Here is an 18,101-nt window from a genome sequence, read left to right as displayed (position 1 = left end):
AAAAGTGGCCAAGTTCTTTTTGCTGCTTGCTCTCAGCAGCGTAATAGAAAATGTAAACCAAGTGAACTTACGAGGATATATTTAAACTAAATCAGAGCAACAGGCAATTCTAAAATAGAGGCAAGAGCAGTCAAAGGGACAGAGTTTTTACAAGCTGGGAGACAATGAAACTCTGACACACCATTTGTTATTCTTGAGTATATATACTCGAAAATAACTGCATGCAATGAGGTTCTAATGTCAGAACATAATCACAAAAACACAATCTAAACCAAGGATAATAGGTTCAAAGATTTTTTTACATTAAATATATATTGCTTTTAAATCGCAGACTAAACCAATATTCAGGCAGAATTCAAGCACTGGAGTCCTTACTTTGGGTAAGAGTGGGGGGAATGAAAATTCCCAGAAATTGTACACAAATTGTCCGTATGTTCACTTTCGTGGAGAGAAAACCACAGATTTCACTAGATTCCTAAAGGGGTCTCTGGCTCATAAAGGAACTACTACTTTATGCTCCTTGCTCCTCAAAAATTAATATATTGTGGGCTTCCCTGGTGGCGCAGTGGTTGAGAATCTGCCTGCTAATGCAGGGGACACGGATTCAAGCCCTGATCAGGGAGAATCCCACATGCCGCGGAGCAACTAGGCCCGTGAGCCACAACTACTGAGCCTGCGCATCTGGAGCCTGTGCTCCGCAACGGGAGCGGCCGCGATAGTGAGAGGCCCGCGCACCGCGATGAAGAGTGGCGCCGGCTTGCCACAAGTAGAGAAAGCCCTCGCACAGAAACGAAGACCCAACACAGCAAAAATAAATTAATTAATAAAAAATTTTTAAAAAATTAATATATTGTTAGTCTCATCACACTAAAAAGCTCAGTAAATTATGAAGGCAATTTTTTTTTCAATCCAGAGTTAGCTTAGGTTCTGCAAAATCATTTTTAAACCAATGACAAAAGGAAGTTTTATAGAAAACACTTCCGTGAATTTAGTGTCTTTCAGGCTAATTTCTTTCAACATTCTCTTCAAGGAACCATCCAAATGATTTCTTAGATCAAGGAATTCATTGTATAGTAACGGGAAAGTATAAAATTATATATATATATATATCCCAGATATAAATAAATAAATGCAAAAATGCTGAAGAAGACCAGAGATCATCTTTTTTTCCATATTACACATCATAACCTCAACAATTCAAATTATCACATGAAAAGGGAGACCCTCGCTTTTCTTTAAAACTGAGATTATTTCCTCCATAATTCCTTTTCTCCTGGATTGTCCAAATATATTAGTATCTGATATGTGTTCATCAACCAAAATGATATAATTAATATGACTTTTCTTTACAATAATTTATAAAGAAATTATCTTAACACTTCCCTACTCATTCTATGAGTCCAGTTTTACCTTGATACCAAAACCAGTCAAAGACACAAGAAAAGATAACTACAGACCAGTATCTCTTATGAACAAAGTAAGTCCTCAACAAAATACTAGTACATAAATCTAGCACTATATAAACAGTATTATATACCATGATCAAGTGAGTTTTAACATTTGGGTTGCAAATGCAAGAGTGGTTTAACATTTGAAGATCAATTAATGTAATACACCATATCAGTAAAATAAAGAATAAAACCACACGATTATCTCAACAGATGAACAAAAGGCACTGACAAAATGTAACCTTTTATGACAGAAATAGTACTGAAACACTAAATACTTTCTTCCTAAGATCAGAAACAAGATAAGGATGTCCACTCTCACCACTCCTATTCAACACTGTAGTACAGCTTCTAACCAGAGCAGTTAGGCAAGAAAATGAAATAAAAGACATATAGATTGTACAGAAATAAGTAAAACTAGCTCTATGTGCAGATGATACGATCTTGTATATAGAAAATCTTTAAGAATCCACTAAACTTTAGAACTAATTAATTCAGCAAGGTTGGAGGATACAAGAGCAATATACAAAAATGAATTTATTTCTATACAGTAGCAATAAACTAACTGAAAACGAAATGAAGAAGTTCAATTTACAATAACATCAAAAAGAATAAATTACTTAGGAATAAATTTAACAAAAGAAGTGTAAAACGTATACTGTGGAACTACAAAACACTGTTAAAAGAAATTACAGAAGTCCTAAAGAAATGAAAAGACAGCCTATGTTTGTGGATTGGAAAATTTAAGCATTTTTGTTAAGATGGTATGCTCCCCAAATTAATTTGCAGATTCAATGTTATCCCTATCAAAATCTCAGTTGCTTTTTTTGCAAGCTCATTTTGCAAGAAATTGACAAGCTCATTCTAAAATTCACATAATGAGTTCCCTGGTGGCCTAGTGGTTAGGATTCCGGGCTTTCACTGCCATGGTGCGGGTTCAATCCCTGGTTGGGGAACTGAGATCCAGCAAGCCGTGAGGTGAGGCAAAAAAAAAAAAAAAATTCACATAAAAATGCAAAAGACCCAGAAGAGGCAAAACAATCCTGACAGAGAAGAACAAAGCTGGAGGACTCACACTTCTGATTTCAAAACTTACTACAAAGCTGTGGTAATCAAGGCTCTGTGGTAGTAGCATAAGGATAGACGTAGAAATCCATAGAATAGAACAGGGTCCACAAATAAACCCCACCTTTACGTCAATTAGTATTTGACAAGGGTGCCAAGGCAATTCCATGGGTAAAGAATAGTTTAGCAAATGGCACTAGGTCAACTGGATATACACACGCAAAAGAATAAAGTTAGACCACAGCCTCAAACCAGATAAAAAAATTAACTCATAATGGATCAAAGACCTAAAAATATGAGTTAAAACTATAAAACTCTTGAAAGAAAACATAGGTATAAATATCTTCATGACCTCAGATTAGGCAATGGTTTCTTAGATACGACATCAAAGCACAAGCAATGTAAGATAAAACAGATAAACTGGACATCATCAAAATTTGGAACTTATGCTTCAAAGGACACCATTAAGTGAAAAAAATGCACAGAATGGGAAAAAGTTTTGCCAATATATAAAGAGCTCCTACAACTTATTAACAAAAATACAACCTAATTAAAGAATGAGCAAAGGAGACGCATAGACATTTCTCCAAAGGAGATATGTAAATAACCAATAAGCACATGAAAAGATGCTCAAAATCATTAGTTACCAGGGAAATGCAAGTCAAAATCACAATAAGATACCACTGAATAGCTATTTGTTTGTTATAATTAAAAAGACAGGTAGGGGCTTCCCTGGTGGCGCAGTGGTTGAGAATCTGCCTGCCAATGCAGGCGAGATGGGTTCGAGCCCTGGTCTGGGAAGATCCCACAAGCTGCGGAGCAACTGGGCCCGTGAGCCACAACTACTGAGCCTGCACATCTGGAGCCTGTGCTCCGCAACAAGAGAGGCCGTGACGGTGAGAGGCCCGCGCACCGCGAGGAAGAGTGGCCCCCGCTCGCCGCAACTGGAAAAAGCCCTCACACAGAAACAAAGACCCAACATAGCCAAAAATAAATTAATTAATTATTTTTTTAAAAAAGGTATGTTCAAAAAAAGAAAAAGACAGGTAACACCAAGTGGTGTCAAGGATGTGCAGAAGAAACTGGAACTCTTACACACTGCTGGTGGGAATGTAAAATGGTGCAGCCACTTCGGAAAACAGCCTTGGCGAGATCCTCAGATGGTTAAAAATAAAGTTACCATATGACTGATATTTCCACTCCTAGGTATGTATCCAAGAAAATCAAAAACATAGGCAATTGATGATACCTGCTATAGCATAGATAAAATCTTGAAAATGTAAGTGAAAGAAGCCAGTCATGAAAGACCAGATTGTAAGGATTCCACATTTTTTGTTTTTATCTTTCAAGAATTTGTCAAATTTATTAACATACGGTTTTCATAATATTCTCTTCTTATTCCTTTCTAACAGCATAATACAACAGAATTTGCATATTATAAAATTCATCCATTTTAAGGATACAATTCAATGATTTTTAATATATTCACAGACATGTGCAACCATCATCCTAGTCAATGTTAGAACATTTTCATCACCTCAGAAAGAAACTTGGTAGGATTCCATGTATATGAAATGTCCAGAAGAGGCAGATCTATACAGACAGAGTAGGTCAGCGGTTGTTGCCTAAGGTGAGAACGTCGGGGGAAATGGGAAGTGACTGCTAATGGGTACGAGGTTTCTTGTCAGGGCGATGATGATGCTCTAAAACTGACTGTGGCGATGGCTGCAGCTGTGAGTACAGCAAAAATAATTGAACTGTACACTTTAAATGGATAAATCATACAGTATGTGAATTATATCTCAAAACGGTTATTATTTTTTTAGTTGTTTTCTCTTTTCTGGTTTTTTTTTTTTTTTTGGCCGTGCCATGCGGCTCACAGGATCTTAGTTCCCCGACCAGAGATTGAACCCGTGCATCCTCGGCAGTGAAAGCATAGAGTGCTAACCACTGGACCGCCAGGGAATTCCATAAAGTGCAATCTCTCTCTTTCATCACCCTCATGCACCATATTCTCAAGAGAAGAAAATTAGGTTACAAAACAGTTTGTAGATTCTCATCCAAATTTTCTAAAGGAAAATAGTGCGCAGAAAACAAAACCACAATATATCACAGTTGTTTCTTATGTAAATCTTATAAAGGCTGATTCATTTTTCTAACTTCCTAACATAAATACATACCACTACTTTATTAAATGAAAAACGATATATATTACTTGACAAAATGATAAAAGACTTATAAACCGAGACCCTTCTCTTCACTTTCTTGTCCATTCCTGTTAATGCACCCTGCCCCTAACAATGTTCTGGGATTATTAAAATAGACTAGATAGGAGATAAGCAGATACATAGATACATACATACAAAACAAACAAGACAATGTGATTTGAAAGTAACAATAGTAAAGGACAATTTCTGGGTGGATACACAAAAATAATTTTAATTGAAGTTGTCCATTAGTAGTAGGCAGGAGGAACTGGAGAAAGGTAAGTGGGTGAGGGGGTGGGAAAGCTCTTATTTGTATTATACTCTTCTCTGTGTTAGTTTAGAAAAAATATATATTCCTGTATTATTATTTTTTGTTTTGTTTTGTTTTGTTTTGTTTTGCGGTACGCGGGCCTCTCACTGTTGTGGGCTCTCCCGTTGCGGAGCACAGGCTCCGGACGCGCAGGCTCAGCGGCCATGGCTCACGGGCCCAGCCGCTCCGCGGCATGCGGGATCTTCCCGGACCGGGGCACGAACCCGTGTCCCCTGCATCGGCAGGCGGACTCTCAACCACTGCGCCACCAGGGAAGCCCTCCTGTATTATTTTTTAATTACAAATATTTTACCACATACATTATGATTTACTGGCTCATGAATTATTTACAGAAGAGTTGGATAATTTTTTAAACACACAGGAGGGATGGACTGCCTGTGTTTTCGTCATTGCTTTCCAATTTTACTTCATTATAATCAGACACCAAATGATCTGTATGACATTATCTCTACACAATTTGTTGAAAGTTGCTTTGTGGACTACTGGGTCACACACTTTTATTAATGTTCCAAGTGTGCTTGAAAAAAATGAATAATCTTTAGCAGTTAAGTGCAGAACTCCATACACATCCATTAGACCATTCTTGCCATTGTGTTGCTCAAATCTTCTATGGTCTTAACAAGTTACCTGCCTGGTCCTAAGACTTTTACGGATAGATGTGAATAACTCCAATGAAGACAGTAATTGTATTCATTTTTCATTATAATTCTAGCAACATTTTGCTTTATATCTTGAGACTATGCTATTTAGTTCAGGTTTACTACATCTCCCAGGAGAATTGTTCCTCATATCATTATACAGTGGTCTCCTTGATTTTGCTTTCAGTCTTTTTTTTTTTCTTGATCTGATATTAACATTACTATCAGCTCTCTTTCAGCTACTCTTTCTGAATCAGTTAGGGTTGATCAGAGAAGTAGAACCACTAAGAATGGTAAGAATAAGAAGCTATTACAGGGATATAAACAGTAATTGTGGGAGCTGGTTAAACAACTTATGTAGAACTGTTGCTTCTGCGTCTAGTGTTGGGACAGAAACTTAGAAGGCATGCAATCAGGAAGGAAACATGGATGTGAAATGGGGAAGAGCAAGGACAAACTGGAATTCGCATTCTCCCTCACCAACCTCAATGATGTGGGTGACCTACAACATAAATTGGCACCCTTCACGACAGAGCCCACACAACTGACTCAAAATTTAGAGAAGCTGAAGGAGAAGACTCAGTGAGAGTTGGAGGAGCTGGAGGCTTGACTGCTGCCTGAAGCCAACAGATCAGTGATGAGATGTATGAACTGCAGCAGTGCCTGACCTCCCACCAACCTTCTGAGCATGAATACAACCACTGCTTTACTTCCACCTTACAAATCTTGAGCAATTTTCTCTTGTAGCCAGGCTAACCTGGAACCCTCCTGGAAAAGATGTTCTAGGAAATAGACTTCCAGCTCAATTATGCTGACCCAACATGAAGCCGCCAAAATTTGCATGGATATTTTCCTTTACCTCTTTAATTTTATTCTTTCTGTATAATTATGTTTGAGGTGTGTCTCTTGTAAATAGCAGATAGCTGGATTTTTCTTTCATCCTATATAGACTTTCAACTATCATGTTTAATCCACTTACATTTATTGGGATTTATGACTTTCATAATTTAAAAAAGAATTGTCTTTTAAAAATGAAATGAAGTAATACCTGTACTGAAGATATCTGCATACTTTGCATTTCTGAAGTATTTTATACACATAACTTATTACCTACCACTTCTCCAGCAGAGGCAGCCAACATATGCTTCACAGGCATCAAATACGAAGATGAATCAGTGTGCAAAAACCATTTCACATATTCATAGGTGATGAAAAAGGCAGCAGCTGAAATTTAAAACAAACCAGTCTTTCACAAAGTTTAAATATATATGTAAACTGTTAAGAGATATGTTTCTTGAAAAAAATTACAACTCTAGTTATTAAATTATAACAGATAAAGATAATAATAAATATAAGTAATATAAATAAGTATAAATAATAAATATAAATAAATACTGAACTATAAATATATATTAATTATATAATATATACATATATTATACATGTATATATTACATATGTATATATTTATAACTGTAGATAAATATAAATAAAGATAAAGTAATAATATGTACTATTCCCCCCCAACCCCTTCACTCTTGCAGATTTGACTGAGCCCATGTTACATGTCTGACTTTGGACATAAAAACATGCAGATCCCTGCCCTGAGGAAGACTAACAGCTAACCTGGCATTTACCAGTTTGTACTGATAAGTCACTTTAACACTTCTTAGTTAAGTTTTTTGGAAAAGGATATGAATTTCTGTGATGCAAAACATCTTTATATATGGCCATAAAATAATCAGCTACACTGATTTCTAGACAGGTTAAAATTGCAAACACATATCTTAACCAAATAAAGCATCTATTCCATAATGTTGTGTTGCTGGTTACTCAAAATAACCATGGCTACTTTTTACTACATCAACTCACTTTTACATCAAGGAAACAATCAACTACTGTATTAAAACTGGAAATCAAAATCTCTAAAAACCTACCCCTAGGGCTTCCCTGGTGGCGCAGTGGTTGAGAGTCTGCCTGCCAATGTAGGGGACACGGGTTCGTGCCCCGGTCCAGGAAGATCCCACATGCCGCAGAGCGGCTGGGCCCATGAGCCATGGCCGCTGGGCCTGCGCGTCCGGAACCTGTCCTCCACAACGGGAGAGGCCACAACAGTGAGAGGCCCGTGTACCGCAAAAAAAAAGAAGCTACCCCTATCACCATGAACTAATCTTAGCTGCACAGGAAGGCTTTAAGCCTTGCCACGTATTGTTAATAAAAAGATGTTCATCACTCACGTAAAAGGTGAGGCACGAAAGATAAATAAATGGCAAATTCACCTTTCGAAAGGCATTTGAACATGTCACACAGTGAAGTCTGAAACACTCAGGAAAAGAGCTTGGTAGTGAAAATCAGTTCTCCACAGTTAAAGTCAACAAGCTTGTAAACACCCCAGTGGCTAACAAACAAACAGCAGGCCAAATGAGGAGGCACACTGTCCCCGGATGAGTAATGACCATGCAAGCAGTTGTATATAGTTAATGCAGGTCCCAATTCCCACCTGTGATTCTTATTTAGGCTGTTCCTACTTTGGCCTACTCACTAAATAGGCTAGAATATCTCCAGTCACATTCGGCTGTAAGTTCTACCTGCTACACGTTCCACCCACCCACCCCCACCCCCCAGGAGTGAAAACAAAACAAAAAACTATGGTTTTTCTACATTCCCTTCTAAACATGAAGGGTCTTGAATACAGGTCTTTTCCTCTCTTCTTTCGACCCTCAGTCCCTTCCATACCCCCTGCACAATATGTTCTCAAAAAAGTCTACAAGCCTCTGAATGTTACACTGGTGCACTGTACTCTGTCTAAAACCTTAACCAATAGCAAAAATTGTTTAAAGTGCCACGTAAAAAGTTTCAATTCACCAACAATTTGCAGAAAAACAGAAAGGCCATTTCTGAAACGCTGACACTCTGACTCTTTATCCAACATCTCCCATTCAAAGACGTTCTGTGGATGTCAAAAAAAGAAAAAGAAAAGCAGGGCAAGAAGAACACCACTTTCTCAAACATACAAAAATTCAAAACCACATTCTGTATGTAAAGTCCTGCTGACAAGAATCTAAACCAGCCCTGTGAGCTTAATGGAGCACCATGTACCCTGTAGACCATCACTAATACTTCATCTACCAACCATTCCTACGTAATACGTAAGAGAAAAAAGAATATTTACAGTGATGAGGGAGGCATCATAAGAATGGATGACCAAAAGACAGGGACTTAGTAACATATTTCTTTGCAATTCCCTAGTTCAGAGGTTCCCAAACTTGTCTACATATAAAAATTACCTGGGGATTTTTTTTTTTAAACCTCCAAAGCCCAGGCCACACCTCAGGCCAACTAAATCCCAAATCTCTGGGAGTGCGACAGCAGTACTTTCTTTTAAAAAAAAAAAAAAAAAAAAAAAAATCTCTTCAGGTGATCAGGTGATTGCAACACAGACAAATTTAGGAACCAAGGCGCATCTCCCACATATAGAGCTATACTTGGCATAGAGTGGGTCCTCAGTAGCGACTTGTTATGATCAATTACTGAAAATTAAGACATAAAATAATTCAAGGATAGCCTCAAAACAGTTGGCTGCTCTAAGGATGGCTCAGGAAGATAAACTAAAGGACCAAAAAGATTTGCTCTACAAATCTTTATGTGAATGTTATGCTCACAGATGGATATAGACAGACATCTTAATGTCAAGTTAACAAGAAAGAATTTCTAATGAAATATACTGAGAAAAAAGAAATCAAACTCCAGAATTTAAGAATCTTCTGGAGCAGGGGTTTTGTGAGTGTGTGAGTATGTGAGAGTGTGTGAGTGTATTGTGTATGTGTGTGTGTGTGTTTGATAGTGATGGTTTTCTGTTTGCTTAGTCTGCTTTTGAGTGCCAATCAAAGCATCAGTAAACAATTATTTAAATAAGTATCTGAAAAGAGGTGGATTAAATGAAACAGATTATACTGATTATAGAATAAAAGGGCCATAAATCACACAACTCCAAAACCAAAACAAAAGCAAGACAATGGAAAGAGGAGGTTAGTGGGAATGGGTTGCATCATCTGAGAGCAATTTAGTTAAGACAAAGATTTAATGCCTCTTAGGTTCATCTGCTCCACAAGAATCTCCAAGCCAGTGGTTATTAAACTCAGCTTCACATCTGAATCACCTGGGAAGTTACTAAAACTCCTGATACCCAGGCAAAGACCAGACCAATTAAACTTCTCATGGAGACACAGGCGTAAGTATTTTGTAAAGCTTCCCAAGAGATTCCAACGTGCAGGCAAGGTTGAGAACTGCTGTAAGACATTACAATCAATGTTACAGGAACACTTTAAGGATTCTAACAAGGAGTTTTAACAACAACAAAAACCACTCATTTAAAGATTGCTCATTTTTTTATTACAAATACACTAGAATGGAATCTATAGCACCAGCTGAGTCAAAAATAATGGATTAATGAATAGAAAATAAATTCAGGAGATCAACTACATCAATCATATAAGGAATTCTATATAGGATTGGACCACATACCATTCTGAAAATAAATCCCATTATCTTGGCTTTATATAAAGCAGTGATAATACCAATATAATTTTTACCATTAGGAAAGGATCCAATAGCAGCAGAAGGAACGCCAGCATATATTCCACGAAAACCACCAGCCTTATTAAATCCTTGGGGGCTCTGCAGCCTGGTTTTAATGGTATCCAGAGGAAATAATATCAAGTCAACACAGACACCTGCTACCCCACCAGCCTTTAAAAAAAAAGAAAAAGAAAAAAAAGGTTACAATAAAATAAATTGCCATTTGGGGGATGGGGTAGTTTTTAAAGCATATTTCTTTAAGTATGGTTTTAAAGTATACCACAGACTACTTTGGTACAGTCAAAACACCTCTTACCTAAATCTACAGACTGTCCTGGGAAAATAAGCATTACTGTGATATATTTTCAAGTTGTAAATTTTATATTACATATTCTGTTTTAAAAAAAAAGTTTAATGATTTTTAATAATTTTAAAATAAATTTCAAATTTATTTTTAATGATTTCATAGGGTTCAAAAAAGTAAACAAACAAACCTCAGAAAGGTAAAGAGTTCAAAGTCTCCTTCCCTGTCCCTAAAAACCCAAGCAACCAGTTTTGGTTTCTTATTGTGTCCTTCCCAAGTTACTTTAGGCATATACAAGCAAATATGAATATGTATTTTATTTTACCTTTTTTTTTTAAGTAAAAGGTGGTATGCTGCACCTTGTTTTTTTCATTTGACAATTTATCTCAGTGATCTTTCCAAATTACACCAAATGTTATATTTTTTGCCTTTTTAACTAATGAGTAGTGAATCTGCATTAAGAAAAAAATTGTTTTCAGACTTACATTCTAAATGGTAATGGTCCTTGTGAATCTAGATCCATATTTTAAGAATCACACATGTAAGGATTCCTATGGTATCCTCTCTACTTTGTGTATATTTGAAAATTCCTTGATACTTTTTAAGTGAATAAATGAACGGGGAAAAAAAAGAGCTAAATTCCTAGAGGACATTAAAAGCTGACCCAAACTAGTCATCTCCCAAGAGATACCATGTTGCTTTGGAGAAGCTGCACTTTAAAACCTGATTAAAAACTAAGTTTTCACCTCATGATTACACTAGTATATACAGAATATTTTAAAAACTGGTTACAGCTTAGTCAAAGCAAAAAGAGACTCAGAAAAATATGAACTCAGAGACTGTCAAAGAAAGGTCAACACACAAGGTCTAAAGGCATCATTTAAAGATATGAATCAATACCATTTCACAGTAAGCAGGTAGAACTACAGAGGCAACTCTCAATACAGTTCCTACATAGTAAGTTTTAAACTGAATTGCTAACTTTTCCTATCTTTTGGATTTTGAACCATGTGAATATATTACCTATTCAAAAAGTAAAAGCAGACATTAAAAACTATATATTCCATGACACAGAAAAAGAAGAATCAGTACTATTTAAACATACAGGCAGAGTTCAAAATGATACGCTGTTTCCATCCTTTGGGTTTACAGAATGCTCAAGTGGTACAAAGGTTAGTGCCTAGCAAACACTTTCTGCTCTACTTGCCACTCACCATAAAACCACTGCAAGGGGCTTCCCTGGTGGCGCAGTGGTTGGGGGGTCTGCCTGCCGATGCAGGGGGCACGGGTTCGTGCCCCGGTCCGGGAGGATCCCGCGTGCCGCGGAGCGGCTGGGCCCGTGGGCCATGGCCGCTGGACCTGCGCGTCCAGAGCCTGTGCTCCACGGCAGGAGGGGCCGCAATGATCAGCGGCCCGCATACAGCAAAAAAAAAAACACTGCAAAACTTCATTGGAAAAATGAAATTACCCTGATGAGAAATGCAATAATGTCTATTTTTCAATTAGTTAGTATAGGTAATTATTAAAAATTAGTGTACACTAGAAAAGTACATTACCATAGGGACTTCCCTGGTGGCGTAGTGGTTAAGACTCTGCCTGCCACTGCAGGGGACACGGGTTTGAGCCCTGGTCCAGGAAGATCCCACATGCCGCGGTGCAACTAAGCCCGTGTGCCACAACTACTGAGCCTGCGCTCTAGAGCCCACGAGCCACAATTACTGAAGCCCATATGCCACAACTACTGAGCCTGAGCTCTAGAGCCCACGAGCCACAACTACTGAAGCCCGTGTGCCACAACTACTGAGCCTGAGCTCTAGAGCCCACGAGCCACAACTACTGAAGCTCACTCACCTAGAGCCTGTGCTCCACAATAAGAGAAGCCACCGCAGTGAGAAGCCCACACAATGAAATGACGAGTAGCCCCCACTCGCCACAACTAGAGAAAAGCCCACGTGCAGCAATGAAGAACCAACGCAGCCAAAAATACATAAAATTTTTAAAAAAAGAAAAAGAAAGAGAAAAGTACATTACCATATACGTTAATACCATATGATCAGCCTGAAAGGCATGACAGAACCCCAAAGACCATGCGGGATACTCTGCAAATGACCTAAAAAGTTGTCACCAAAAGAACACAGAGATGTGCCAGTAGAGCACCACAAGTGGGAGTAAAAGAATGACAATGTGGGATTTCTTCCCAGATATAAAGGTGGCCTTTTCTAAGTCAAGGGAAAAAGTTCACAAGTAACGTAGCAAAGTTAAAAAGAAAAAAAAGCCAACTTTTTCAACACTCTTCTCACTTATTCTTTAAGGATTTTATAAAATTCAGTAGGTAATAAAATATTTTGCCTGCCTCTTCATTTTCTCAAAACGCAAGAACTAAAATCTTGGTGAGAATGACTGATATGACTGGTTTCTTTAAAAATAGCTGCGCTTCATTCTAATTTTCTCTTTAATCTTAGGAGTGGGTTCAGAGCGATGCTTGCTATCTACTGCTAAATTTTAATCAATAAGCGAATTACTCTTTTAATCTATTTAGCTACTTTGCATGCATTGATTCTCCAGCCCTCCTTTCATCAGAATTCTAATCATCTGAGAATAAAATGACCAGATTGAATCTATTTATCTAGTAAATCATGAATCAAGAGTTACTAATTGCTTCTGTGGATTTCAAACTTCTAAAACTCAAATGTCACTTAAATTCATGAGACTGAAAAAAATGCTGCTAAAAGAACATTAAGAATTACCTATGTATTTAGACACATAGCAACATATCTAAGATTTAAACAAAAACTTTAAGGAATGCTTATAATCTTTCATCAAGCCAGCATCAACTGAATTATAAGGGACTCTACTAATTTCTTTTTTTCTTTAGCCTGAGAAATTTGTTTTATCTATGATCACTTATCAAAAATGTTATCAGGCGGGAGTTCCCTGGCAGTCCAGCCATTAAGACTCCATGCTTCCACTGCAGGGGACATGGGTTCGATCCCTGGTCAAGGATATAAGATCTTGCATGCCATGCAGTGCGGCCAAAAAATCTTTAAAAATTAAAAAAAAATTTTAAAAAAAGGTTACCAGGCAAAGGGTTAGTTCCAAGATTTATGGTACCTTACACTGAAAATCCTAAGTGCTAGACAAAGTCCAAAGAAAGAGAACATAAACCAGATAACCAGCAAGCCTTACCATAGCATAACAATTTATTGAGACCTTGATATCATACAGATAAAATACACAGCACCACCTTAATTTAAAAATGGAAAAAGTGCTGGCAGGCTGTAGAGAGGAAGTGTATAATTAGTGAAATTAGACCCTTTGAAATTCCTCTGGGAGTTGAAAAAAAGTCAAGATTACATGAAGCTGGCAAAACAGAAAAAAACAAAGCAAAAACAAAAAAACTCACTCCTGCTCAACTACAGGACAAAATCAAACCATCCGTCTAATTTAACTAAGCAAAATCATCACAGGCCCCTGGCCTAGACCACAACTAAAAAGAACCAGGCAAAACATTAACATGGCTTCTCGGGGAAACATCCCTCCCTGACATTCTCAGTTTCCCCCACAACAAAGTGGCCACCAGTGACTTTAACCACCTCATTGGAGAGCTGTGGCTTCTGCTTCCTGTGATACTTGCCTTCTTCCCCCTCCACCATCCATTCTCCCCACAGCGCTCCTTCACCCTCTACACTAACATTGTCTGTGTAAAATACAAATTTCAATTTCATCTTGACACTCTTCAAAGTTTCCAAAAGCCCTTAGGATGAAGAACAAAATCACAGTACAGCCTACAAGGCTCTACAAGTTCTGTCCCCCATCTACCTCTCCACCCTTAACTCCATCGTTAGCCCTTTGCTGGGTACCTTCTTACCACCTTGATCTCTCTTTTCGTCCAAGTCATCTGATTTTCCTCATTCCTAGGACTGTGTCCCTAATCCCCCAGTCTAGGTTTACACCCTCATGTCTCCACACACTGATAAGAATTCTAATTCTGTAGTTGAGCATCTGACCATTTCTTCAAAGACTGTATGTTCCATGAAACTATAAGATCCATACCTGTTTTGTTCACCAGTATGTTCCCAGCACCCAGTACATAGTAGGCACTCAGTAACTATTTGAAAAACACATGAATTAATGACTATAACAAAAGGTTACTAACCATATCTTAGAAGGTACTACAAAGCAACCTAAAAAAGGTACATCAATTTTTTTAAAAATTGCAAAACACAGGACCAAACAATTCCCAAAAGAAAAAATATAAACAGCCAACAAAATTATGAAAATGTGCTTCCCCACCATCAGTGATCAAATAAAAACAAAATTTTAAATTTCCCAATTACATTATAAAAGATTAAAAATACGGAAATAGTTATGGGTGTTAACATAAACAAATTATTATAATCTATTGAAGGACAATTTGGCAAAATGAAAATTTTAAACTATAAAATACTTGATCCAGTTATTTTATTTTTAAACATTTCTTCCACAAAAATAAGTTCATAAATATACAAGAATGTTTACTACAGAATTCTTTCTAACAGTAAAAAACTAGAAATAACCTAATAAGTTGTATTATATCAGAATAACGATTGCTACACAGCCTTTAAAAGAATGAGATCAACCTGAACTTGCTGATACAGAAACATGTTATATTCTTAAATTAATCAAATAAGCTACAGAACAATATATGCTGTATAATCCCACCTTTCAAAGAAATGTGTTATTTTTTTGTCTATGCATAATCAGAAGTCTGGAACCACACACACCAAACTGTTAGAAGTTATTATCTCTGTGGAAAAACAGTCGAGATGAGGAGCATTTTTATTATTATCTTGTTGATTTTTGTACTGTTCAAGTTTTGCAATGAGTACTAAAAACATACAAAAGTAGAGCTCCTCAAATTAATATTCCCTCACCAAAAAAAAAACAACCACCACCACCCAAATTCACTGGTCACATTTGGTATACAGTAGGCACTCAGTAAGGGGTAACTCAGAACCTCGACCCCTGGACCCTAAACTACCTGTTCAGCTTCATCTGGCACACTCTTGATCTTGAGCCTCCTCCACTCTGACTAGTCTGTTTCCCAAAAACATCCTGAAACTTATCAATTCTGTGCTCCTGCTTAGGTTTTTCTCTCAGCCTGGAAGGCCCTTCCAAGCCTCTTGTCTTCTGTATACTACAGCCAGCAGACCACCTGCTCCCCCCGGCCATTACATACACACAAATACATACACATACACACACACAGACACCTGCCAAACTCCATTTCATTGTTAAGACTGTGACCAAACGCCATATCCCTCCTGAAGCCTTTCCCAGTCTCCCAGTCAGAATTAAAGGCTACTTCCTTAACTCCCCGGAATAACTTTGTTTACATTTCACTTTCAGTACTAACCACCGTGGCTGACACTAGATCCTTCAGAGTAGAAGCCAGGTCAGTGACCTTGGCCCTCCTAAATATATAACCCAGTGCCTGGGATGGAGCAGGGCTTCCACACTTGTTTGTTGTTCTGAATCACATGGAAATGTAAGATGATGAGAAAACACTTTACAGAAAGATTCAACATTCACAAGAAAAACTGCAGCAAATCACTCTCTGGTTGTCCCTGCTGCAGTCTGCCATAGCACTGTGACAAATGAAACCTGGCATTACCTGCTGCTATACTTCTTGGCATTCCACAGCTCCAGTGACAGCTTTGTGGTATATTCAGGGTGTCTTTTCCAGAAATCCTGTGCCTTTCATCACCTCCTGATGGAAAAGACTGCGCAGGATCAGTGTTGTTTGGTAAGGCTATTCTCAGGAACACAATAATGGTTCTAGAATTTGACTTGCGTATTCTTCCATTTCTCCAGAAATTCTTTCAGATTAAATATTGCCTTAGACTACAGCTTTGGCAACAGACACGCAGACCTGGCTTCAATCTCAACTGGGTCTCCCTAGGAAAGCTATTAAACCTAGGTAAGCCCACATTTCTTCATGCATGAAAGGGGAAAAATAATACTACCTATACTTCACAGAGTTTTTGAGAACTGAGTGAGATTAAATGAGAATTAAATACAACTACATGAGCCTGTTACATGCTTAGCAAAATGCCTGCCTCAATTACCAATAAGTATCAGTTATCATTTTTAGTGTTATGTTACTGTAAATATCCTTCCAAGTTTGCTGATGCCCTATTTCTGACAGGCCAATATTAAAAACCATGTGAAAGCCAAAGGAGGACTTGACCAACGACTGAAGATTACATTCATATATTAAACTGAACTATAAATGTATATACAAAATCGATAAATTCAAGTCTTTCCTTACCAATAATGAATGAAAAGCTTTCCTCAAATTCTGCTCCCTGGACAAGAATCACCCATGGATTCACACAACAGAAAACCAAATCACGCGACGTGTGCAGGAACGATTCAGCATCAAACTCAAAAAACTGAGAAACACTACTGTTCAAATTTCTTTATGATGCTTGGATGTGAATTTATGGGTTATTTTTTTTTTAACCAGAATACAAAAAAAAAAAAGAGAAGACAAAATTGTAAACGTATGATTTCTGCTCTGAAAAAACTGCATAAGAACACATTAAAGTGTTCAGTAAATGGTTACTTTTTATCACCATGCATAATTACATGGTTAATTTTTGTTTTATTTTCTGTTAAATGTCTGCTCCCACTTGACTGCACACCCCTGAGGGTAGGGACCATATCTTCCAGGCTCTTGCTCTTCCCAAGTACCAGAGCAAAGGCTCACACACATGTCTGGTTAAACAGGTAACAATACCTGATGCATGGAGGTGGAAAAACTGTGGGTACAACATTTATCTTCCCTCTATTTGGCATTTTGTTACTCAAATTCTGTGTGTACCATTAAAATTTTAATATTTAAAACTTATATCTGGGGCTTCCCCGTGCGCAGTGGTTGAGAGTCCGCCTGCTGATGCAGGGGACCCGGTTTCATGCCCTGGTCCGGGATGATCCCACATGCTGCGGAGCGGCTGGGCCCGTGAGCCATAGCCGCTGAGCCTGCGCATCCGGAGCCTGTGCTCTGCGAGAGGCCCGCATACCGCAAAAAAAAAAAAAAAATTATATCTGAACACACAGCATTTGGTTTGGAAGTGGTACAAAAGCATATTAAGTCATTTACAGCTAAATTTCAGATTCTAAAACTTTCCCAGGACCCCCTCTTATACTGAAAGGAAAGGTAGCTCCATCTCCTAGTACTTGAAATACAGAAGAAATGCCTCCATCACGGCAGTGGTTCTCGATTGTGGCCCCAGACAACTGGTGGTCTCCAAGGGTGCCTTGCATGCTCCACTGATGGATCAAAATTGAGAATATACCTCTGTCTAGGTGACTCCCTACTCAACACAAAAATGAGCAAAAAAAGGAAGACCTGCCCACTGTGACCTAAATGACAGAAAGAAACAAGTCACACAAAGCAAGCTCGAGAATGTACAGCATAATTCCCAATCCCTTAGAGATATGGAGTCAATGCTTCATCATTAGATACTAACTGCCTTGACTCCAGAA

The 18,101-nt window shown here is 37.9% G+C and overlaps 1 protein-coding gene across 6 annotated transcripts in view; it reads right to left on the bottom strand.

The window, feature by feature from the left end:
• SLC25A26 (solute carrier family 25 member 26) overlaps positions 1–18,101 on the bottom strand; it is a 142,708-nt gene that overhangs the window by 119,354 nt on the left and 5,253 nt on the right. For 3 of the 6 annotated variants that reach the window (XR_003435874.1, XM_027121341.1, XM_027121339.1), the window contains exons 2-3: positions 10,282–10,438; positions 6,804–6,913 (exon numbers count right to left, since the gene is read on the bottom strand). Coding sequence is in view for 5 of the 6 variants with exons in the window: in XM_027121341.1 (XP_026977142.1) it covers positions 6,804–6,913; positions 10,282–10,438 (267 nt within the window). In the remaining variant the exon portion in view is untranslated. Of the gene's footprint in view, positions 1–6,803; positions 6,914–10,281; positions 10,439–11,785; positions 11,827–14,624; positions 14,680–16,224; positions 16,833–18,101 lie in introns of those variants that run through there. The other 3 variants (XM_027121342.1, XM_027121340.1, XM_027121343.1) reach the window with 3 other exon arrangements.

Source organism: Aethalodelphis obliquidens, unplaced genomic scaffold (genome assembly GCF_003676395.1).
Source record: "Aethalodelphis obliquidens isolate GAN/ISIS:26980383/991018 unplaced genomic scaffold, ASM367639v1 scaffold22, whole genome shotgun sequence".
Taxonomy (NCBI): domain Eukaryota; kingdom Metazoa; phylum Chordata; class Mammalia; order Artiodactyla; family Delphinidae; genus Aethalodelphis; species Aethalodelphis obliquidens.
Note: the sequence above shows the minus strand (reverse complement) of the source record. Positions and strands in the feature narration are given on the sequence as shown.